Source organism: Dipodomys merriami, unplaced genomic scaffold, assembly GCF_024711535.1.
Source record: "Dipodomys merriami isolate MVZ:Mamm:240054 unplaced genomic scaffold, mDipMer1.0.p SCAF_30, whole genome shotgun sequence".
Lineage (NCBI taxonomy): Eukaryota > Metazoa > Chordata > Mammalia > Rodentia > Heteromyidae > Dipodomys > Dipodomys merriami.
The window spans coordinates 8,512,620-8,538,379 of record NW_027204493.1 but is presented as its reverse complement, the minus strand read 5'-3'; the positions used below and the strand labels follow the sequence as shown (position 1 = coordinate 8,538,379).

The 25,760-nt window shown below is 37.5% G+C and overlaps 1 protein-coding gene across 1 annotated transcript; it reads right to left on the bottom strand.

Annotated features, from left to right (window-relative positions):
• Positions 1 to 5: 5 nt before the first annotated feature.
• Ccdc152 (coiled-coil domain containing 152) lies at positions 6 to 24,653 on the bottom strand. Its single transcript, XM_070041114.1, has 8 exons — positions 24,567 to 24,653; positions 20,617 to 20,722; positions 14,201 to 14,269; positions 13,326 to 13,390; positions 11,104 to 11,206; positions 2,529 to 2,656; positions 473 to 556; positions 6 to 212 (listed from the first exon to the last, which is right to left on the bottom strand). The coding sequence occupies exons 1-8, from the start codon at positions 24,651 to 24,653 to the stop codon at positions 90 to 92; spliced, it is 765 nt and encodes a 254-aa protein (XP_069897215.1). The 3' UTR covers positions 6 to 89.
• Between the last annotated feature and the right edge of the window lie 1,107 nt (positions 24,654 to 25,760).

The window sequence follows — 25,760 nt, the reverse complement described above, 5'->3', positions numbered from 1 at the left end:
CTTTTTTCATTATCTAGGCAGTGTATTTATACTGAAAAGAGAAGTGAATTTCTTAATTGCTTAAAATGCTAACAAATTTACCATGGTGCTCAAAAACGTTTACGCTTAAAGTTAAAATTTTTGCCAGCAGAAAGGCGTTGCTCTAAATCTCGAATGGTATTGCGAAGAATAGCAATTTCCTTATTTTTCTCTTCTTGAAGATGCTGAAGTTTCTAAATGAAGCAGAAAAAAATGTTAATACAACTCATAAATAATGAAATTAGGCATAAGGAATGACAAAAATACAAATACAGTTTAAGCTAACATTAAAAAAAACCTTATTTTGAAAGGTTATAACAAATTTTATGTAATTTGAAGGGGACAAATAGCATAAGGATACAAGAAAAATAATTAAATATGTTACTAGATAATTTTAGTGGAAGCAGTAAGGAAATTAATTTCTTAAGATATAATCATGAGAAAACTCACATACCCTTCTGTAGATACTCTGTGGCAAAACAGCAGCATCTGCATATGATTTTGATTTGTTTTGAACTCTGGCTAGTTTGGCATCAAACTGAACAAATTTAAAAAGAAAGTTATTGAGAATGTTCTAGTTCTATAACTGGCAACAATTGTCTCTCTCTCTCTTTTATCTTTTTTATATATTTTTTACTGTAAAGATACTGTATAGTCTTCCTTCCCTTCCCTTCCCTTTCTATTCTTCCCTCCCTCCCTCCCTTCCTTCCTTCCTTCCTTCCTTCCTTCCTTCCTCCCTCCCTCCCTTCCTTCTTTCTTCTTTCCTTCTTTGCTTTCTTTCCTTTCTTTCGTGCTTGCTTGCTTTTTTATCCTCTCTGGCTTGAATTCAGGGCCTGGCGCTATGCCTGAACTATTTTGCTCAAGGCTAATGCTCTAGCACTTTGTGTCACAGCTTCACTTCCAGTTTTCTGGTGGTTAACTGGAGGTAAGACTCTCATGGACTTTCTTGTCTGGCTTTGAACTGTGATCCTTAGATCTCAGTCTCTTGAGTAGCATGGGTCACCAGTGCCCAGCAACAATTGTTTCTTATAAGCATAATCAAGGATATCCTTTGACACAGACTTTGTAATTCAAAAAAACCTTTAAGAAACAATTTTTTCCCCCAGTCCTGGGGCTTGAAGTCAGGGCCTGGACGCTGCCTCTGAGCTCTTCAACTCAAGTCAAGTGCTCTACCACTTGAGCCGCAGTGCCACTTCCGGCTTTTTCTGTTTATATGGTGCTGAGGAATGGAACCCAGGGCTTATGAATTTGAGCCAGGCACTCTACCACTGAGACACTTTCCCAGCCCTCAGGTTTTTTTTTTTTTGTTGTTGTTGGTCGTGGGGCTTGAACTCTGGGCCTGGGTGCTGTCCCTCAGCTCTATCAGCTCAAGGCAAGTGCTCTACCACTTGAGCCACAGCGCCACTTCCCCATGAAACAATTTTAAAGAAAGAAAAAAGAACATTTAGCTGCATGTTAGAATTACCTGGGGAACAAAGTGCTGGATCCTCTGCTTAGAAGATGCTTTATTTGTAATCCCATAAATTTTTTGTCAAGAAATTTGCTTTATTTGTACTTATAATATATAGTTTCACAGAAATTTACTTATTTATTTAGTTTTTTGGCTGTGGGGCTTGAACTCTGGGCCTGAGAGCTATCCCTCAGCTCTTCAGCTTAAGGCAAGCACTCTACCACTTGAGCTATGGCACCACTTCTGGTTTTCTAGTGGTTTATTGGAGATAAGAGTTTCACGGACTTCCCTGCCCGAGCTGGCTTTGACCGGAGATCCTCAGATCTCGGCCTCCTGAGTAGCTAGGATTACAGACATGAGCCACCGGTGCCCGGCTCACAGAAATGTATTAGTTAGATATTTGTCATTTTTTAATGCCAAATAGTTGGTTTACTAAAAGCTCCACAATTTCTGCTAGAGAAAGAACAACACTGAAAAGATGAAGATTAGAAATGAACTCCCGGGCTGGGAAGGTGGCTCAGTGGTAGAGCGTTTGCCTTGCATGCATGAGGCCCTGGGTTCAATTCCTCAGGACCACATAAGCAGAAAAAGCCAGAAGTGGCACTGTGGCTCAAGTGGTAGAGCGCTAGCCTTGAGCTGAAGAGCTGAGGGACAGCTCCCAGGCCCAGAGTTCAGGCCCCACAACCGGCAAAAAAAAAAAAAAAAAAAAAAAAAAGAATAGAAATGAACTCCCCAGGCTGGAAAGGTGGTTTGATGAAATTGAAATATATTTGATTATAAAATGCAGGAAATTTCCTGAGTTGTTTGGGGAACTTTCCACAGGGTTCTACCTATATGTCAAGTGCAGTGTAACCACTCAAGGCAGTGGAGCCAAAAGCTGTGTGGTGACTGAGCCTTTGCTGAAGAATTTCAGCCCTGGTTGAAGGATGGGTACCCATGCAGCCCTCCCACAGGATCATTTCTAGTCCTGAAATGTGTCTCACTGCAATTCAAAATTATGAAAGCATAGTTTAGACTAATGAAAATGTCCTCAAGTTTGGCTGACTCTTTAAGAACCTACCTCTACGTGTAGTTTCATGATTTCATTTTGTTTTTCATTTTCTTGAGCAATTAATTTTGTATTTAACTCTGAAATCTCCATTTCCTTTTTCTCCATTAGTTCCTTGTGTTTTTCTTCATTTAATTCAACTGAATAAAACAAAAGTCATTTACTGACAATTTCAAGGCCATGCTTTTATTTCTTAAGTATTTTAAGAAATTCATAAGAAAGTAAATTTCATTCATAAAATACATTTTGAAAATTGCGTCATATGGTAGCTGGGCATTGGTGATTCATACGTTCAATGCTAGCTACTGCTCTTTAGGGGCAGGACATATGTTACCCTACAAAAACTCCCAGAAAATGAAGCAAATTGTTTGTATGGCCTTAAAGCTCTAGAGAAAGCAACGACCAAGGCTAGGAGAAATGGAAATGCTCAAACTGTTCTGGCAGAGAGTACAGAAAAGAATTCAGAGATTACAGAAAACTTTTATGGATAGATGATGTGAAACAGAAAACTCCATCAGAGATAACCTTCTTCAGGAAGACCAAGAAGGAAACTATTAACCAAGGCCAACAGGAATGTGCCCGTAAGAGGCAAGGTAATGTCACCAAAAAGTTCAGTGTTCATTTTCCTCTGCAAGCAAGGGTTGACAATGAAACTAGTCAAAAGCTAAGCTCATTAGTATCCCTGGGATAATACCATTTCTACTACAGAGAAATAGAAGGATGATTAAGGCATACTACCACCAAAAGTTAGGAGGCCACAATTACCAAGATAATAACTAGCAAAGCAGAGAGAAACCAAAGGGACTCACTCTGTTGAGAGTTGCAGAGATAGATAAGTTGCCAGTTTTGCTTAACATCTACTACAAAATAAGAAAAATGAGGAGGAAGGAGATTGAGAGTTTGTGTCTTACCAGTCTGGTTTGAGTTAATAGAGATTTAGAGTTTGTGTCTTACTGGTCTGCTTTGGGTTAATATAATGAAATGTTAGGGCAACTAAGTAACTAAAAGATTCATGTACATCACAGTTTCAGAGATTTAAGGTGTAAGATCAGGTTGGTCCCACTGCTTTGGCCTCTGATGAGGGCAGCAAGTGGTGGCACATGTGTAGGAGCAAGCAGTCACATTTTTGTGGTACTGGGGAATGAAGGCCGGGCTTCACATTTGTTAGGCACGTGCCCTATCAACTGAGCCATGTCACTGGTCCTTTTGCTTTTAGTTTGTTTTTCAGATAGGTTTTTATGCTAACTCCGCTTGGGCTAGCAACAGACCACAGTCGTCCCATATTCACCTGTCAAGTGGCAGTGACCACAAATGTGTACCACCGTGCTCAGATAGTTTTTGAGATTGCATCTCACTAACTTTTGTGTAGGCTGGTCTTGGACTATAATCCTGTCTCTTCTTCTAGAGCAGCTGAGAATACAGGTATGAACTATGTATACCATCATGCCTACCCTCGGTCACATTTTGAACAGAAGCAGAGAGTAGGATGTTGAGTGAGGAAAGGTTTGCTTCTAAAAATAAAAGATCCTCTCACAGTAATTCAAGCAGTTACACACAAACATTCAATGACTTAAGGACCTCTTACTTGATTCCCAAGGTTTCTACTACCTCCCAACAGTGCCACAGTAGACTTTGAGGGCCATAAGCCATAGTCAAACTGTAGCAGTGCTCTAAGTAAGAAATTCTGCTTTTAATATTGACATGCCAAAACTAAACCAAGATGAGTTAAACCATCTTAACAGGCCCATATCAAGCATTGAAATAGAAACAGCAATAAGAGACCTCCCAGCTAAGAAAAGCCCAGGACCAGATGGTTTTACAGTGGAATTCTACAAGGCCTTCAACGAAGAGCTCACACCAATACTCCTCCAACTCTTCAATGAAATTGAAAGAGAAAGTTCACTACTGAACACATTCTATGAAGCCATCATAACCCTCATCCCAAAACCAGGCAGGGACTCATCAAAGAAAGAGAACTATAGACTCATTTCTTTGATGAACATTGATGCAAAACTTCTCAACAAAATTTTGGCCAATCGACTTCAACAATTCATCCAAAAAAAATCATACACCATGATCAAACAGGATTCATTTCAGGGATGTAAAGCTGGTTCAATAAATGCAAATCAATTAATATTATTCATCACATCAACAGGAGCAAGAATAAGAACCACATGGTTATCTCAATAGATGCAGAAAAAGCATTCGACAAGATCCAACACCCCTTTAAGATGAAGGTTTTGGAAAAATTAGGAATCCATGGAACATTCCTCAATACAATAAAGGCTGTATATGACAAACCTACAGCCAGCATTATACTTAATGGTGAAAAACTAAAGCCATTTCCTCTTAACTCATGAAAAGACAAGGATGTCCACTCTCTCCACTTCTCTTCAATCTAGTATTAGAATGCCTAGCTACAGCAATAAGACAAGATGCAAACACAAAGGGGATCCAAATAGGGAAAGAAGAAGTAAAACTCTCCCTCTTTGCAGATGACATGATCTTGTATTTAAAGAATCCCATAGATTCCACTCCCAAATTACTCAAGCTGACTCAAAACTTTGGCAAAGTAGCAGGGTACAAAATTAACCCCCCAAAATCAATGGCTTTTCTGTATGCCAACAATGAGAAAAGTGTGGCTGAAATTAGGAAAGCAACTCCATTTGTAATAGCCCCACAAAAAATAAAATACCTAGGAATTAACTTAACCAAAGAAGTGAAGGACCTCTATGATGAAAACTTTAAAATCTTGAAAAAGGAAATCAAAACAGAACTTAGAAAATGGCAAAACCTCCCTTGCTCCTGGATTGGAAAGATTAACATCGTGAAAATGGGAATACTTCCCAAGGCTATTTACAAATTCAACGCGATACCTATCAAAATTCCAACCTCATTCTTCAAGGAAATAGAAGAGGCAATCCATAAATTCATATGGAACAATAAAAGACCCCGAATAGCAAAAATGCTCCTCAACGGAAAGAACACTGCTGGAGGAATATCAATACCAAATTTCAAACTCTACTATAAAGCCATAGTAATCAAAACAACTTGGTATTGGCATAAGAACAGACCTCAAGACCAATGGAATAGAATTGAAAAACCAGAAATGAACCTACAGACCTATAGCCATCTAATCTTCGATAAGGGAGCTAAAAAATAGAATGGAAGAAAGAGAGCCTCTTCAGTAAATGGTGCTGGCAAAATTGGTTAACTATTTGTTGAAAACTAAAGCTAGATCCTTATATATCACCCTGCACCAGAATCAACTCCAAATGGATCAAAGACCTCGAAGTCAAAGCAAACACTCTGAAAACACTATAGGATGGAATAGGAGAAACCCTAGGTCTCCTTGGCTCAGGCTGAAATTTTCTGAATAGAGACCCGGAAACACAACAAATCAAAGAAAGGTTGGACAAATGGGATTGCATGAAGTTGCACAGCTTCTGCATGGCAAAGGACATAGCTAGCAAGATCAATAGAAAGCCCACGGATTGGGAGAAGATCTTCACTAGCCATACAACAGACAAGGGTCTCATATCTAAAATATATTTGGAACTCAAAATATTAAATCCCCCAACAACAAATCCTCAAAGAAACAACTGCCCAATAAATAAGTGGGCTAAATACTTAAAGAGAAACTTCTCTGAAGAAGAAAGAAGGATGGCCAATAGACACATGAAGAAATGCTCAACCTCCCTAGCCATAAAAGAAATGCAAATCAAAACAACATTGAGATACCACCTCACTCCAGTTAGAATGGCAAAAATCAAGAACTCTAACAACAACAGATGCTGGAGGGGATGTGGACAGAAGGGAACCTTACTTCATTGTTGGTGGGAATGTAAACTTGTTCAACCACTTTGGAAAGCAGTATGGAGGTTCCTCAAAAGACTTCACATAGAGCTCCCCTATGACCCAGCAATCCCACTTTTGGGCATTTACCCAAATGTTTACAAACAAGAGCACACTAAAGCTACCAGCACAACTATGTTTATTGCAGCATTATTGACCATAGCTAAGATCTGGAACCAACCCAGACGCCCCTCAGTAGATGAATGGATCAAGAAAATGTGGTATATATACACAATGGAATTCTATGCCTCCATCAGAAAGAATGACATTGCCCCATTTGTTAGGAAATGGAAAAACTTGGAAAAATTATATTAAGTGAAGTAAGCCAGGCCCAAAGAAACATGGGTCCCATGGTTTCCCTTATTTGCAATATCTAGTATATGTATGAGTCAAGCGGAAAAGGTCAGATAATGTGATGTTAGGAAAATGAACCTTAGACATGTATTTTATTGTTTTTTTCTTTCATGCATTTGTTTCTAACGCATTTATAAGATTATTTCTTTGTTGCTTTGTATGTCCCTCCCCCACAGTATAACCCCTGCTTTCACTATATTTGATGTCAGTATAACTTGTGGAGGAGATGGGGAAAAACAAGTCGTTTAAGGATATAGGTGGACCTGTTGGAACAATGAGAAGTACAAGTTGTCATGTCGAAAACAAGCTTTACAATGTTGGTGCGGGGTGTGGGGGGGGAGGATTGGGTGGAGGGGTCAGGAGGGAGGCTGGGAAGGGATGTGAAGGGTAAACAAAGGAGGAGGCTGCAATGCTTGATAAGAAATGTACGCATTATCCTGCCCATGTAATTGTAACCCCTCTGTACAGTATGTTCACAAAAAAATAAAATAAAATTTAAAAATGCATTTGTTTCTAACACATTTATAAGATTATCTCTTTGTTGCTTTGCATGTCCCTCCCCCACAGGATAACCCCTGCTTTCACTATATTTGATGTTGCTATAATTTGTGGAGGAGATGGGGAAAAACAAGTCATTTAAGGATACTGGTGGACCTTTTGCCACAATGAGAAGTACAAGTTGTCATGTCGAAAACGAACTTTACAACTTTGGTGCGGGGGGGGGGGGGGAAGGATTGGGTGGGGGGGTGGGGGGGGAGGATGGGAAGGGATGTGAAGGGTTAACAAAGGAGGATGCTGCAATGCTTGATAAGAAATGTACTTATTATCTTGCCCATGTAATTGTAACCCCTCTGTACAGTATGTTCACAAAAAATTAAAATTAAAATTAAAAAAAATTCTGCTTTGTTTATTTCCTAAACTTTAACCAATTTTTGGATGTGGAATCCACTGAAGTTGAGGCTAGATTACAGGGAAAGAGAACTAAATAACTCTTCCAGGTAAACTGTCAGGAAATGTGGGCCTACAGAAATCATGGAAAAGTTGCAATCTGAACCCATGTAGAGAAGTAATTCTGTGCAGTGAGGTGGGGGATTTGTTGTGGTCATAAAAACGCACCTTTTAGGTTACATCTTAAATAAGCATAATTGGCTTACTGTTTTCATGACTAGGTTGATGTGGTTGGAGTGTTTCTTAAAGACCTGCTCTTGACTGAGCCTGCTAGGCATAATGAGACAAGCTGGTTTCTAAGAGTTGCAACTTCACCTCAACTTCACCGAAATTTTCTTAAAATGTGTCACATTTTAATACTGAACACTTTTCCTACCCAAGAGTGGTTCTTTTTTCTTCAGAGAGGTTAAACCTGTATTAGACTGACAGTTCACCAGACATACAATTCCTTTCCTATCTGTTTTCACAAGTACTTTCTTCAGTCAATCTCTTGATATCTAATCCTGTCTTGGCAAAGACCTGCTTTTCAGAGGACCCAAATTATCTTACTGCATTTTTACTTTTAAGAGAAACTGACATACTATTTTTGAAGTGTCTGCACCATGCAATCTCACCAATAATACACGAGAATTCTAGATGCTCTACATCTGCACCAATACTTGACTTTCATAGTTTTAAAGATACTAGCTGTTTGAAAAAGTGGAAGATGACATTGCATTGTGGCTTGAATGTACATTTCCCCACTAATTATATTGAGAATCTTCTTACATGATTTTTATACTTAATTTTAATAGCATAAACTAGTTGAATAAGTGAAATCTCATTGTTGCATTTCCACACATGGATACAATGTATCCTGGTGAATCTCAACCCTTCAATCACTCATTTTCTCTTTACATGATTATTTTTCAACTGTTTATCTCTTGGGTAATTCAAATGTTTGTTTAAATATTTTGGTTATTTCCTTGTTGAATTGTCTAAATTCTTTTTAGTGACTTATTAGAGTTTAGACACAAATTTGCAAGTGATTTCTCCCAGCACATGGCTTGTCTTTATTTTCTTAACAGTGTTATATAGAAGAGAAATTAACAATTTTGAAGATAAATTTAGAATTTTTTTCCCTTTACTGTTTGTACTTTTTTTTATTTTCAACAAATTATGTCTAACTCAAGGGCACAATGATAATTTCTTATGTCTTCTTCTAGTAGGTATGAAAGTGTGTGTGTGTGTGTGTGTGTGTGTGTGTATGTGTGTGTGTGTGTGTGTGTGTGTGTGTGTATGCACACGTGCATGTGTGGGGTTTGAAATCAGGGCCTGAGCACTGTTTCTGAGCTTCTTTTGCTCAGGGGTTAGTGTTCTACCAATTGAGCCACAGCTCCACTTCTGGCTTCTTAGTGGTTAATTGGAGATAAGAGTCTCATGAACTTTTCTGACTGGCTGACTTTGAACCATAATCCTCAAATCTAGCTTTCTGAGTGGCCAGGATTATAGGCAGAAGCCACCAGTGTCCGGCTTCTTCTAACAGTTTTACATTTAGATTTACCATTTACTTCAAGTTATTATTTTTCTTTTTCAGTTGTTTGAGACAGAGTTTTGCTATGTAACACAAGGTGCTTCAAGTTCATGCTCTTCTGTTTCAGCCTTCCAAGTGCAAGGTTACTGGTATGTGCAAAAATATGTGGTTTCAAGTTAGTTTTTTCACATGATGTGCATAAAGATGGATTCATTAAGGCAGATTTAAAACAACCATATCAAAGCAATTAACCCTTAACATAAATGCATGAGATTGCTTTACTGAGGAAAATTTTATTACTGAAATTCTACTTAATATGTTGAGAATATAAATATAAAATTTATTAACTATACTTTCTTTACTAAGCAGTTTTACATTACACACACACACACACACACACACATGCACGCACGCATACACACACACACACACACTTGGCAGCACTGGGGTTTGAACTTGGGCCTGCTTGCTATGTAGATACTCTTACTTCTAAGCCATGTAATATATATGCATAGTGATTGCAGTATTTGGTTTGATGATCCTCCTGTTTTCTTTTCTTTTTGATATAGCTGGATTGACAGATGCATACCATTATGCCTAACTTCTTATGTTAAGATAGTCTCGTGGACTTTTTTGTCCAGGTTGCCCTGGAACTGCAATATTCCAGAGTTCAGTTTCTAACATTTCTAGGAAAACAAGTGTGCATTACCATAACCTACTATCTGTTGAGAAGGAGTCTTGAATGCTTGAGTTGGCTATGAACTTCCACTGTCCTGATCTAAGCCTCTTAAGTGTGCCCAGCTCTTCACATTAGATAATATAAATGTAAACAGTATAAAAGAAATTTAGAAATGTATTTTTATCACACAAATATTTAGAAAGATACAGATGAAATATACTAAATTAAAATATATCAAGACAATTGTTTTAAAAAAAGACAAAGATTACATTCTCTTTCATATGCATAATCTAGTCCTTATAATAATAACATAAAAAATAATCTAGTCCTTAAAAATGAATGACAGTCCTGGGCACTTGTGGCCCATACCTGTGTTCCTAGCCACTCAAGAGGCTGAAATCTGAAGATTTGGATTCAGAGTCAGCCTTGTAGATAAATCTAACAGACTTAACCCTTCCCCCAATTAACTAGTAAAAAGCAAGAACAGAGACTTGACTCAAGTAATAGAGTCTCAGATGTGAGCACTAGTGCCAGTACCAAAACACACACAAAAACGGAATGACAGGAATGTAAAACAGGTTTTGTTTGAGGATTGATGTGCCAGTGGGAAGGTAAAAGGAAGGGGATGAATATGGTTGAAGTCCACTCTATGCACATATGTGAATAAAACCCGATGAAACTGTTTCAAGAATAAGGAAAGGATGATATGGGAATATGATAACAAGGAGTGAACTTTTTCCCCCAGGTGCATGCCTGGATGTCAATTTGTCTGTTTTTAGGAGCATACTACTATGCTCAGATTCTTCCGCTGAGATTGAGTACTGTAGACTTTCTGCCTGGCTTAGAACTGCTTGGCTTGAACTTTCTGATCTGAGCCTTCCATGAGCTAGAGTGCCAGGAATGTGTGTCTACCTATTGGGTGAGAAGGGGTCTCATAATTTTTTTTTGCATAGGCTGGCCTTGAACCATGATCTTTCAGATCTCAGCATTCCAAATAGGTAGGATGATAGGCATGTGCCACTGATGCCTGGCTGAGATGGTGATCTGATATCCAGGTGTGTTGTATACATATATGGAAACATGACAATGATACTCCTTCATTAAACTCATATTTGTTAATAAAATGGCAAAAAATAAAATAATATTATTATAAAGAATACTGGCTATTATTGAAAAAATACTTGCATCTTTAAATTGTTTTGTGATGTCTTAGAATTCAGTAAATTAAAAAAACTCACCTTTTTTTTGTAAATCCTGATAAAGCTTGCTTATTTCTATCTTATGTACTTCTTCTTTGGTTTTCATTTCACTTAGAAGTTTGGCAATACTGTTCTTATATTCCTAGAGATTAATAGATGCATATAGTCATTTAAATCTAAGCATGAATACATAATATTTTACTAACTAGGAGGGTAAAAATTTCAGTTTGTATTCATTTTTGATATGAGATCATAGCTAATACTTTTTTTGTTGCGTCAGAGATCACATATGTGAGGCGTGATTCTCAAACTCTAACAATATCTAGAGAGAAAAATACTGACATTGCTTGAATAATCAACTTTGAGAAACTGCAACTGCTTTTTGTATGTATAAAATGTCCATTCTCTCTCTTTTTATTATTTTGGTGTAGATCCTGGGGCTTGAACTCACAGCCTGAGTGCTGTTCTTCTTCTTCTTCTTCTTTTTTTGTCAGTCATAGGGCTTGAACTCTGGGTCTGGGCACTGTCCCCAAGCTCTTTGGCTCAAGGCTAGTGCTCTGCTACTTGAGTCACAGTGCCACTTTTGGCTTTTTCTGTGTATGTGGTACTGAGGAATAGAACCCGGGGCTTCATGTATACTAGGCAAGCACTCTACCACTAGGCCACATTTCCAGGTGGGTGCTGATGTTGAGTTTGTTTTGCTAAAGGCTAGCACTCTACCACTAGATACACAGCTTCACTTCTGGCTTTTTCTGAGTAGTTTATTGTAAACAAGCATCTCACGGACTGTCCTGCCCTGATTGACTTTGAACTGTGCTCTTCAGATCTCAACCTCCTGAGCAGCTAGGATTAAAGGCATGAGCCACCAGTGCCCAGACTTTTTTGGTAGTTTTATTGGAGATAAAAATCTTATGGATTTTCCTGCCCAGGCTGGCTTTGAACTGTGATCCTTAGATTTCAGTCTTTAGAGTAGCTAGGATTACAGGCATGAGCCAGTGGCACCTGCCTATTTTATTTTTTTGTTGGTTGTGGGGCTTGAACTCTGGGCCTGGGCACTGTCTCTGCACTCTTCAGCTCAAGGTAAGTGCTTTACCACTGGAGCCACAGTATCACTTCCGGTTTTCTGGTGTTTATTGGAGATAAGAGTCTCTTTGAACCATGATCCCCAGATCACAGCCTGTTGAATAGCTAGGATTACAGGCATGAGCCACTGGTGCCTGGCTGGCTAATTTTAATTAACAAAAATTACCTATATTTATAGTAGACAACTTATTTTAATGTATTTATCCATGATGGAATGATAAAAAATTAACATACAGATTTTCTCACATACCTTTTATGGTAAGAGCATTTAAAATTCATAATTAGCAATTTTCAAGTATATAATATATATTTTTTATTAACTATGATCATCACATTATACAACAGGCCTAATTTATTCCCAACTGAAATTTTGTATTGTTTGACCAATATCTTGTCAGTCACAGTTCTCCAACATCCACCGTCTCTATTAGGTACATTTGCTTTCTGGTATTGTGTTATATATTCTGTAATTACTCTCACTAAAGGAGATAAGAAAATGTAGCAGAGATTTTCATGGCTCTTGGTAACAATTAATTTGGGATCTACATAAAATAATCCCTTTATGATGGGGCAATGATTATCCTAATCACAAAATAATAGACTAAATTTGTTTCATAATCAAAAGTTAAAAAAGTGATGTTTAGCAGAGTATCTAAAGATGCTATTAACACTATTTGAAAATATGTAGCAAAAGAACTGTATTGTTTCTTGGTAGACACAGCAATACAAATGATACATTAATACATTCTGTTTTATAAAAAGTCTAAGATCTCAATTAATAAAACAAATATTCAGTTTTTAAAGATTTCTGAATATACAGAGGTACAAATACATATATCTGCATAGACAAATCTTAGCTGTGCTTATTAATAAAGATAATCTTTCTTTCTTTTTTTTGTTTTTTGTTTTTGGTCCAGTTGTGGGGTCTGAATTCTGGGACTGGGCTCTGTCCCTCAGCTCTTCAGCTCAAGGCTAGCGCTCTACCACTTGAGCCACAGCACCACTTTGGCTTTTTTTCTTTTTGCTTATGTTGTGCTGAGGAATTGAACCCAGGGCCTCATGCATGCAAGGCAAGCGCTCTACCACTGAGCCACTTTCCCAGCCTTAATCTTTCTTTTTCTAATTAGAATAAATGCTCTGAAAGGACTTGAATGAATGCAAATGCTGCATAAGCTTACCTGTTCCTGGGATTTTAACTTTTCTTTCATAAGATCAGCATTTCTTTTTAGTTGTTCATTTTCACCTGTGTAAAAATAAAAATAAATGGGCATACATTTCATATTCTTTAGTCATGAATATAGGTTAGTCATGAATTTAATTCATTTTTTATGTAAACAGGTATTCAGCACTGTGTTGTATTATTAAGTGCAGTTGGTCCCCTGCATTTGTGAACCAAAAATATAAGGTGTGGATGGCTCACACCTGTAATCCTAGCTACTCAGGAGGTTGTGATCTGAAAATCATGGTTCAACTAGGTCAGGCAGAAAGCCTTTTATCTCCAATTAACCACCCGAAAACCTAGAGTGGTGCAGTAGCTCAAAATGGTAGGGCACTAACCTTGAGTGAGAAGCTCAAAGACAATGCTCAGGTCCTGAGTTCAAGCCCCATGGCTTGAACAAAATATACATTATAAAAAATATGTCTATATTAAACACGCACAGCCTTCTTATGTAGGTATTATAAGTAATTCTCTGATAAAGTAGCGAGGATGATATGAATAGGTTATATGCTCATAGTATGCCATTTTATGTGAGACTTGAGTTTCCATAAACCTAGTATTTGCAGGGATGTTACAACCATTCCCCACTGGAAAACATCTCAAATGTTTTTAAAATAACTGAAAGAACTATCATGACATATGAACTATCTCCTGATGTCCATGACAGACAGATTATGACTAAATCGTTCTGTTTAGCACAGCATTTCTAATTATATAATCAGTTAGGAAAGTAAGAACAAATACAAGTTAAAAGGAACCTGTAGTCAACAATGTTAATAACTCTATCTTAAAGGAGTTGAAAAAAATTCACTTTTGTTATATATTTTTGCTCACCTTTCAAATTGTGTTGATATTCAATGGTCTGTTGTAGCCCTTTTATCATATTATGAAGAGTAGTACATTCTAAAATACAAAGATGATTTTGTATAAAAATCCTTTCTTTCACTTTTGGAATTATTTTTCTCAAATGAAATAATTAAATAAAATGACACTTAACTGACAATTGTGAGATCCTAATAAACAAGAATCTCTATGTAAATTATATAAATATTTTAAAATCATCTTTTTTTGTTGGTCATGGGGCTTGAACTCTGGGCCTGGGCACTGTCCCTGAGCTCTTCAGCTCAAGGCAAGCACTCTACCACTTGAGCCATAGTGCCACTTCCTTAAAATCATCTTTTATGTCAAATAAATTCCAAGATTTAGTAATGAGTTTTTAAAGGCATAGTATATTAGATTCTTCCCTGAAAGTACACCTGGACATGTTATGGGACCATGAAGACTGATTCTACACAAATTATCTACAAAAAGAACATTCTAGCCAGGCGCAGGTGGCTCATGCCTATAATCCTAGCTACTCAGGAGGTTGAGATCTGAGGATAGCAGTTCAAAGCCAGCCTGGGCAGGAAAGTCTATGAAGCTCTTATCTCCAATAAACCATCAGAAAACTGGAAGTGGTGCTGTGGCTCACGTGGCAGAGCACTCACCTTGAGCTGATGAGCTCAGGGACAGTGCCCAGGCCAGAGTTCAAGCCCCACAACGGACCAAAAAAAAATCAATACTAATTGCAGCACTACTTACCATAGCTAAGATATGGAATAAACCCAGATGCCCCTCAGTAGATGAATGGATCAAGAAAATGTATTATATATACACAATTGAATTCTATGCTTCCATCAGAAAGAATGACATTGCCCCATTCATAAGGAAATGGAAACAGTTGGAAAAAAGTATATTAAGTGAAGCAAGGCAGACCCAGTGAAACATAGAATATGTCTAGAATATTCTTATCTGAGGATCACAATAGCTCAATAGCTGGGGACAGATGTCCATATAAATGATGCTTATCGAAATGAACTCCAAGAAATGGAAACAGGAGGTTTTTGTTTGTAGTTCTTCCTCCCTCCCCCCTGCTTTGGTTTATTCCCTGTTGTCACTATTTTTGATTTCCATACCCTTTGTCTTATACATAAGTTTATCTGTTTTGGGGAAGGGAAGGGGAATCACAAAAATGATGGGACAAAGAGTGAACCAGTTCAACAATGATATTCTAGACACTATGTTGGAAACAAACTTTACAACTTGTGAGAGGAGTTGGGGAGGGGGAAAGTAGGAGAAAATGAGGGAGGGAGTAATACTGTTCAAAAAGAAATGTATTCACTACCTAGCTTATTTACCTGTAACCCCTCTGTACATCACCTTTACAGTTAAAAAAAAAGGCAGTGCTTATGTAAAGTACTTTGGCAGAAACAAACAAAAATACTGTCACTGAAGAATGCAAAACTGTTTACCTGTTGGTTTTCAACAGCCTCTATCTACTTTCAAGTAAGCTGACAGAAACCAAAGTTTTTGCAAATGTTGAAAAAGCTTTATGCAGATAGGAGGTTCTACTTTTGTGGCCTTTCCCTCTTTTCTGTTCTCTCTGTCTACCACTGACTTACACAAAGTTCTTACCATCTCCCTTTTCTCTATCTTCCTATTCCAAGTTTGATAGACATTAGCTGAGAACCTGTCTCACGTATATTACTTAGATGCTAAACTGAGTAATCAAAAGATATAATATTCCTTGTTATCATTTGTCTTTGTCTCTTCTACTATAATAAGTTCACCAGTTAATTAAATACAGTACTAATATTACCTTAGTGACTGGCAAATTGAAAACAATTCTGTAGCTGAAACTATATTAGATATATATTCTTAAATGTGTATTTTACAGTTTTGAACACAAGGTGGCTCTCTCATCACATTCTTTTTCTATAATGAGAACTGGATCTATAAGGAATTCTTCATAAGAGATTACATTTGACAATTTAGAATATAGCTTTTTAATTCTCTTTATAAATCTTAACACATTATATTTTCTTTTGGATTTTAACTATACAGATTGAAGAATATTCTCATTAAATTCTTCCTAAAAATCAGAACAGAATATGTAGCCATATAACTTAGTAAATCAATGATCATTTGAACTCAATTTAGACTATAATGTTAGCGATTTGGGCCTTAATATACGTTTTATAGAGTACTTGGAAATACTAAGTGCAATTAGAACAGTACTATAGACCTGAAATGTTTCCCAAATGCCCATATGTTAAAGGTTTGGTCCTCAGCCCATAGGAAGGTGTAAAAAAAAGTATAGCTAGCAAAAGGTAATTAGGTCATTGTGGGCATATCTTCAAAGGGAATTGCGAAACTATATTTTTCTTTCTATCGTTCACACCTAGCTATTATGCAAATAGGCCTCCTCTACCCCATGTCCCATCTCATGATGTGCCACTACAGACCCAAAGCAACGGAACAACTGGTCACAGAGTGAAAACTGCAGAACTGTAAGCCAAAGAACAGTGGTAGCTGGTGGGCCTCTTCCTTTTCCAACTTCTCTTTCTCTTCCTCCTCCTCTTCTTTTTTTGTGCCAGTACTGGGGCTCTGACTCAGGGCCTGTTAGCTATTCCTTAGCTTTTTAACACAAGGCCAGTGCTTTATCACCTGAACCACAGCTCCACTTCCAGCTTTTGGTGGTTAGTTAACTGGAGTTAAGAGTCTCAAAGACTTTCCTGCCTGGTCTAGCTTTAAACTATGACATGTTGTCACTGTATCTGATTCTGGTACCCTTTTATTGCATACACGTTCACTTGAATTAGGGAAGGGAAGGGGAACAACAGAATGGTGAGACAAAGGACAAGGGGGGGGGAACCAATGCAACAGAGATATACACAAGACAATATGTTGGAAATGATCTGTACAACTTTGGAGGTAGAGGTGGGGGGAGGGAAAGTAGGAGAAAAATGAGGGAAGTGTAGCAAGTTTGACAAGAAATGTACTTATTACCTTACTGTAACCCCTCTGTATATCACCCTGACAATAAAAACAAACAAACAAAACTATGACCTGTCTAACTAGGATTACTGGTGTGAGCCACCTGCCTGGCAGTTCTCTTTTAAGTTCACTTATTTCATGTATTTTTTATAGTAACAGAAGCTGACTAACACAGTCAAATAAAGGATTTTCTCTAGGAATGAGTTTGCAGTGCTAAAACAATTACTTTATCTCTCATACCAGTACTTTATCTCTCATGTAGTACTTATGCAGATGAGTAGAAAAGTGTCTATAGATGTTTATAGAGGCTCTTTTCTTAATAGTCAAAATTAGGATGAAACCAAGGTACCCTTGAACATGTGAATAAATTGTGGTACTTGTACATAATACAATAAAGATATTTTTAAATTTTATTTTATTGTAAAGATGCTGTACAGAGGGGTTAGTTACATGAGTAAGGTAATGAGTACATTTCTTTCTTTTTTTTTTTTTTTTTTCTGTTTATGTGGTGCTGAGGAATCGAACCCAGGGCCTCATGCATTCAAGGCAAGCACTCTACCACTGAGCCACCTTCCCAGCCCATGAGTACATTTCTTATCGAACATTGTTACCCCCTCCTTTGTTTTTATTCTACTATCCCTTCCCTCCCCCACCTTCCCCACTCCCCCCACTCTGCCTTGCCCACCCCAGAAGTTGTAAAGTTCATTTCCAACATAGTATCTTGTGAATATCATTGCTGCAATTGGTCATCCTGTGTCCTTGTTTCAGCATAATAAATAAAGTTTTTATTTTTTTATTTTTATTTTTTTTATGTTTTTTTTTTGGGGGGGTCTGGGCATGGGGCCTGAACTCTGGGCCTGGGCGCTATCCCTCAGCTCTTCAGCTCAAGGCTAGCGCTCTGCCACTTGAGCCACAGCACCACTTCGGGCTTTTTTTGTTTTTGCTTATGTGGTGCTGAGGAATCAAACCCAGGGCCTCATGCATGCAAGGCAAGCGCTCTACCACTGAGCCACCTTCCCAGCCCCCCAAAATAAAGTTTTATTATCAAATCATACATCGACACGGAGGAACCTTTAATGCATACTGCTAAGTGAAAGAAGACAATCTGAAAAGGTTACATAGTTTATGGTTCCAGGTATATGACATCTGCAAAATGCGAAACGGTAGTAGACTCCGTGAAAAGATCATGATTGTCAGGGATTCATGGGGATGAAGGGATTTTTTTTAGGGCAGTGAAATTATCGATAGGATTCTATAATAGTAGATACACATTACAACCTATAGAATGTACAGCAGAAAATATAAGCACTTTCGACATAACGACTTGTACATCTCATTGTTGCAATGGGTCCACCTGTATCCCTATTTAAACGACTTGTTTTTCCCCTTCCCCTCCACAAATTATACCGACATCAAATACAGTGAAAGCAGGGATTATACTGTGGGGGAGGGACATACACAGCAACAAAGAAATAATCTTATAAATGTGTTAGAAACAATTGCATGAAAGAAAAAAAAACATTTGAATATATATCTTAGGGGTGGGGGGAGGAGGATTGGGTGGGGGGACAGGGGGAGGATGGGAAGGGCTGGGAAGGGGAAACAAAGGAGGAGGCTACAATGCTTGATAAGAAATGTACTCATTATCTTGCCCATGTAATTGTAACCCCTCTGTACAGTATTTTCACAATAAAAAAATAAATAAAAATAAAAAAATAAGCACTAATGTAAACTGGACATTGTTACTGTGTCACTGTAGCCCAATGAATCTGTAACAAATGTGCCACAAAAACCTAAGTTGTGATCATAGGGAAATTGGGGGAAGTGGAAGCATATATGGGAGTTCTGTTCTTTCACTCATGTTTTCCTGTAAATGTAAAATTGCTTCCAAATGTTTATTAAGTTGGGTGCTAGTGGTTTACTCCTGTAATTCTAGTTACTCAGGAGGCTGAGATCTAAGGATGGAGGTTCAAAACTAGCCTGGGTAGGAAAGTCCATGAGACTCTTATCTCTAATTAATCACTGAAAAGCTGTAAGTGGAGAGCAAAATAGCTCAAGAATGGTACCCAAGCTCTGAGTTCAAGCCCCAGGATGGCAAAAAAAGTTTACTAAGTTAAAAAAAATCAAACTAACAAATTCTTTAATGATTTCTAATGTTGTATCACTTAGGAAGACTACTCCTTTATCAAAATAAAATTAATTCTAGTTTTTTGTGGTTTCATTTTTTCTGGCAGTTAAAACTATTTTTAGGTATACAGGAATATTAGGAATATCACAGAGAGTTACCTCAATTAAATACAGGCAAGTCTATTTACTAGAATTGTTCAATTCTATTATTAACACTTTATATCAGTATTTTAGCATTCTTACAATTAACAAATCAATGTCAATACTCTATTACAAAAGTAAAATTCATACTTCATTCAGATTTCCTCCATTTTTACCCAGTACTCCTTTTCTGTTCTAAAATTCTATCCGTCAAACCTCATTTCACCTATTTGTCATGTCTTCTTGGGCTACTCTTGGTTATGACAGTTTTGTATGCTTGACAGTTTTCCCAAGTACTGCTCACTAATTTTGCAATATCCTTCTTTGGTGGTTTGTGAGGTATTTATCTCATGACTAGACTAAGGAGAAGGACTACAGCACCAAAGTGTCATTTTCATCACTTCATATCATTATACATATAAAAGGACTTATGGAAGTTCATTTCATACTTGGGATATGCATAAATACTATTGTATTTATTCTGCTGCTCAAACTGTTCCAGCTTAATTCCTTCAGTTGGCTTCCATCATTAGGGGTTTATTATCTCTTTGAACACTTCCTTACTTTTTGGCACTAAAAGAGGCTATTTAGGTTTCCATTATTTATGGAATCTGAGAATCAGCCAGCCAGTTCTTTTTATTAGAGAATGATATTAAAACCAAAATCTGGTCATTATATTCAATGCATCTTATGTAAAAAAATGAACTATGTAACTTGAGAGTAGGAATGGGAGGGGAAAACAACATCTGGGCACTAGATGTTCTCATTGCTATTAGATTATTTTGCTTCTAGGCCTTAGTTGATATAGCATGAAATGATATGTTTTTAAATACTAAAATTTTTGGCCCATCTCATATTTATTTTGCTGTAATCATGAGGTAGGAATTCAACTTTTCCCTGTGGTTTTTATAGGTCTATAGTGATCCTTCAATTTGCTACTTCTTAGATGAGGAGATTCAGATTATTTAGCTGCTTTCATTCTATGTTTCTCTATTGGTAAAGAAGGTTAATACACAAGTTTTAATAATCTTTTTGAGTTCAAGACTAAAGAGGATTCTCTGAAAAGTTCTACATGGATTTAAATATGTCATACAAATGAGTTGTATAGTATTATTCACTGTTGTGCCCTCATGAATTAGTACATTTTCACGCAGAACTCAACTAACCTTTTTTAGTCGAGACTTCTTTTGCTTGCATTATTTTTAATAAACTATTAGACTTTTCCAATTGAATATTCAGTAAATTATTCTTTCCACTTGTTTCTAGCATTTTCTGTAGAAAAAAGAATATATATATGATTATCAAAACAATGCAGCTATTTTGATTCTTTTACTAAGTACATGAAAACCAGTGAGAATATCTCAGTCTAAAATTAAATCTGGAATATAATTTTAAATAAAGTAACTTCCAAATTTATATTTAATTTTAAAAGTAACATGATAGGACTTGGAATATATGTAGCTCAGTAGCAAGGTACTTGCTTAGCATTCAAGAGGCCTGGAGATCCATCCCCTGCCCAGTACCACACCTCCTCCACTCAGCACACTACCTCCCCCATGGTAAAATATTAAAACTGGGTAACTAAAATATGCTCTAACTTGAGTCCTTGCTTTCCAGCTACTCAACTCTCAGCCTCATGGTTAACAATTCTTAGCTATAAGTAGTATAGACATTTGTAGACACAGTCACTAAGAAGGCTGATACAAGAGGATTTCTATCCCCAGACAACATATTGAGACTTTGTCTCAAAATAAACAAAAACATTAAAAAAATCCTAACAAGTTCAAACAAACTACAAAACAAACAAGAATAATTCTTTTTTTTTTTTTTTTTTTGTCGGTCGTGGGGCTTGAACTCTGGGCCTGAGCGCTGTCCCTCAGCTCTTCAGCTCAAGGCGAGCGCTCTACCACTTGAGCTACAGCGCCACTTCTGGTTTTCTGGTGGTTTATTGGAGATAGGAGTCTCACGGTCTTTCTTGCCCGGGCTTGCTTTGAACCGCGATCCTCAGATCTCAGCCTCCTGAGTAGCTAGGATTACAGGCGTGAGCCACCAGCGCCCGGCCAAGAATAATTCTTTATATATGCTTTCAAACTATTTTATGACTGTATAACTATAGAAAATGACCATATTTATTGTCTACACTTAGGCTGTTTCATTTAGCACTATTATCTGAAAAAAGGTGTCATATAAACTTGTGTAGATCTATCTATTGAGGAGAATGTGTTGTGTCTACTTGTTTTTCTACTGATGGTGAATATTTTTTTTTCTTTGGGTCCGGTCATGGGGCCTGAACTCTGGGCCTGGGCGCTGTCCCTCAGCTCTTCAGCTCATGGCTAGCGCTCTAGCGCTTGAGCCACAGCACCACTTCCGGCTTTTTTCTTTTTGCTTATGTGGTGCTAAGGAATCGAACCCAGGGCCTCATGCATGCAAGGCAAGCACTCTACCACTGAGCCACCTTCCCAGCCCCTGATGGTGAATATTTTTAACATGTCCCTTTTGTATCCTTATAAACAGAATAAGCATCCGAATACTCTTTAAATAATTAAAAGTCAGTATCCATGACCAGTCATGATATATACACACACACACACACACATACACACACACACACACACACACACACACACACTTCTAATCTCACTACTGCTGATTTATCTCAACTGACATCCTGCTATTTCATCTGTATAACTATATATATAGTAATATCAAAGGATAAAACTGTTCTTAAGTATGATCATAATACCATTACTACATAAAAATGACCAATTTTTTTCTTACTTAAAAATTTAAGAATACAATAGATCTTTTTTTTCTTTTTTCTTTCTTTTTAAATTGTGAAATACCGTACAGAGGGGTTACAAATACATGGGCAAGGTAATGAGTATTTTACTATTTATTTATTTATTTTTTTCTTGGTTGGTTGTGGGGACTGAACTCTGGAACTCTGGGCCTGGGCACTGTCTCTCAGCTCTTCAGCTCAAGGCTAGAGCTCTACCACTTGAGCCACAGCTCTACTCCCAGCTTTTTCTGCTTATGTGGTGCTGAGGAATTGAACCCAGGGCCTCATACATGCAAGGCAAGCACTCTACCACTGAGCCACCTTTCCAGGCTCACGAGTACATTTCTTATCAAGCATTGTTGCCTCCTCCTTTGTTTCCCCTTCCCATCCCATCCCCTCTACCCTCCCCTTCCCTGGTCCCCCCTCCCTCCAGCTTCCCCGGGCCAAACTCATAAAGTTAGTTTTTTGACATAATGTCTTGTACATCTCATTGCATTGTTGCATCTCATGTATATCCGTATCCCTATTTAAACAATTTGTTTTTTCCCTTACCCTCCACAAATTATACCAACATCAAATACAATGAAAACAGGGGTTATACTGTGGGGGAGGGACATACAAAGCAACAAAGAAATAATCTTATAAATATGTTAGAAACAATCGCAAGAAAGAAAAAACATTTGAATACTTTGGCAATAGATCTTTCCAAGTAAATCTCTAAGCTCACTGCACTAATTCCTTTCTCATGGATCATATTTCTCTTCTTTCTTTTTCTTTCTTTTTTTTTTTTTTTTTGGGTCCGGTCATGGGGCCTGAACTCTGGGCCTGGGTGCTGTCCCTCAGCTCTTCAGCTCAAAGCTAATGCTCTACCAGTTGAGCCACAGTGCCACTTCCGACTTTTTTCTTTTTGCTTATGTGGTGCTGAGGAATTGAACCCAGGGCCTCAGGCATGCAAGGCAAGCGCTCTACCACTGAGCCACTTTCCCAGCCCCTTTCTTCTTTCTTGTTAGGTTAATCACTTAAGAAAACTCAAGTTTATTGTTTAAAAGAAGCTCATAATATCTCAAAACAGTATAAAAACTCTTTAATTATGGGCAAATTTGTTTGTGTGTTTGTGTGTGTGTATATGTCTGTACATACATGAGTACACAGAGGAAAAGAAGGAATAGCAAGAGAGAAAGAAAACAGCCAGGTGTTATGGGCTCACATTTGTAATCTTAGACACTTGGGAGGCTGAAAATGGGAGGAGGCCAGTCCAAGCAGAAAAACTTTGAGAGACTCCTTCATAGGCACCTGCCTATGATCCCAGAAACAAAGGTTAAAAGTAGTCAGACCATAGCTCAGGCCCATGCCTAGTTGGAAAGCAAGACTCATGCTCAGTTGATTAAACATAACCAGTGATAAAGAGGACAGGAACCATGGCTCAGTAGCAAGTGCAGTACCCTGAGTTCAAACAAACCTCCAGTACTGTCAAAAAAACCACAACAAACACCAGAATAGGAAAAAACTAAAAATAATTAGTGATGATTAGTAGGAAATTTAAAGAGAATCTACTTCTCATTAAAACTACTTCTGGTTGGACACTGGTGGCTCATGCCTGCAATCCTAGCTACTCAGGAGGCAGAGATCTGAAGATCATAGTTTGAAGCCAGCCTAGGCAGGAAAGCTGTGAGACTCTTATCTCTAACTGATCACTGAAAAAGCTGGAAATGGTGCTACAGCTGGAGTGGTAGGGTGCTAACCTGGAGCACAAAAAAGCTCAGGGACATCACTCAAGGCCAGAGTTTAAGCCTCAAGGCTGGCAAAAAAACCAAAAACAAACAAAAAGAAACAACCAGAAAAAAACCAAACCCCAAAAACAAACAAACAAAAAAACTACTTCTGAGCCTAGTACCAGTGGCTCACTCCTGTAATCCTAGCTACTCAAGAGGCTGAGATCTGAGAATCATTGCTCAAAGCCAGCCCACGCAGGAAAGTCCAAGAGACTTTTATCTCCAATTACTCACTCAAAAACAGAAGTAGAGCTGTGGCTCAAAATTGTAGAGCACTAGCCTCCAGCAAAACAGCTCAGGGACAGCACCCACGCCCTGAGTTCAAGCCCCACAACCGCCCTGAGTTCAAGCCCCACAACTGACAACAAAATAACAACAAAAACTACTTCTGAATTTATGGACATCCTAGGCATTTAGATAAGTAGTTTCACTTTAATTTTGGCACTACACTCATCAATACAAGTGAGTCAGACAAGATATGTTTTATATAGATTTTCCTAAATGCAAAATACAATAAAATTTATATAAAATTTATATATTAAAATCCTTTGCTACCATTACATACCTTCTCTATGTGTGAGAAATCATTTATAAGTTTGTCAAGATTCACAGTCCCAATTTTTTTCATATATCCTTCACCGCTTTTACTCATGTCTGAAACAAGGAAGGATAGTATTAAATAAGATCTAAAACATCACAGTAGCAATCATAATGAAGTTCCTGTACTCATAGAACCCAATTGAGCTCTGTTTTACTCAGAATTGTTGTTACATTCAGTATTAACAACTGTCAAATACGTAGGTCTTCTCTAACCCTTGCCATAATAATGTTTTAGTTAACAAATCTAAAATTAGTGCAATGATAGATGAGTCTATAGAAATTATTTGTCTATGTTTCTTCTTTAAGAAACAATAATGTCACTAACATAACCCCTTAGCCATTAGCATGGCTGCTGTATTATTAAATTTGACTCTTGACTTTTAAGTGTTAAGCATTTTTGATTTATGATTCTAATCACATTCAAGTGTTACATAACAAAAACTTTTTGTTAGTCTGACTATGTTTCATTTGGTTGGTAATCTGTGTGGTAAATTGATTATATGGAAATGAGTGTGGTTGAAACAATCTTTGTACCAGGTGCTGGTAGTTCACACGTGAGCCTAGAGACTCAGGAGATCTGAGGATGATGCTTTGAAAATCAGACAGGGCAGGAAAGTCCATGAGACATTTATTTCCAATTGAACACCAAAAACCCCAGAAGTGAAGCTATGGCTCAAGTGGTCAAGAACCGGCCTTGAGAAAAAAAAATCTCAGGGACAGCACCTAGACACTGACTTAAGGCTCCAGGACTGGCATACACACAAAAACGCCCTTCACCAATCTTCCTTTATTTATTCCCTTGCATTTTTTTGGGTAAGAGTAATTATTGGGACTAGCCAGTTAACTATTGAAGAGCAAGACTTTTAAATTTGTTCCTATAGAACCAACCATAAGAAATTCTTTACAATTCCATAGGTAAACTCATCCTGGAGGATAGAGAGAATGACTCTTGCCTAACAGAATTTACAAGGTGTCTTGAAGAGATTGAAATTATTACAATATGAAAGCATGGACATTAGTTTTTAGAGTCCCCTCCCCCAGCAAAAAGAATGGGAAAATATAAATTTGAAACTCAAGTGTTCTAGGCTGAAAAAAAAGAACACAAGTTCAAAGAAAAGAATAAGGAAAATTCACAAAGTAATATTTAAAAATAACTTTG

Excerpts from the sequence above, each read along its gene's own strand:
- Ccdc152 (XM_070041114.1), bottom strand. The coding sequence starts at position 24,653 with ATGAGTAAAAGCGGTGAAGGATATATGAAAAAAATTGGGACTGTGAAT. Across the intron at positions 20,723-24,566 it reads ATTTCTCACACATAGAGAAG|AAAATGCTAGAAACAAGTGG; the intron begins GTATGTAATGGT and ends TTTTTTCTACAG. Across the intron at positions 13,391-14,200 it reads ATATCAACACAATTTGAAAG|GTGAAAATGAACAACTAAAA; the intron begins GTGAGCAAAAAT and ends ATTTTTACACAG.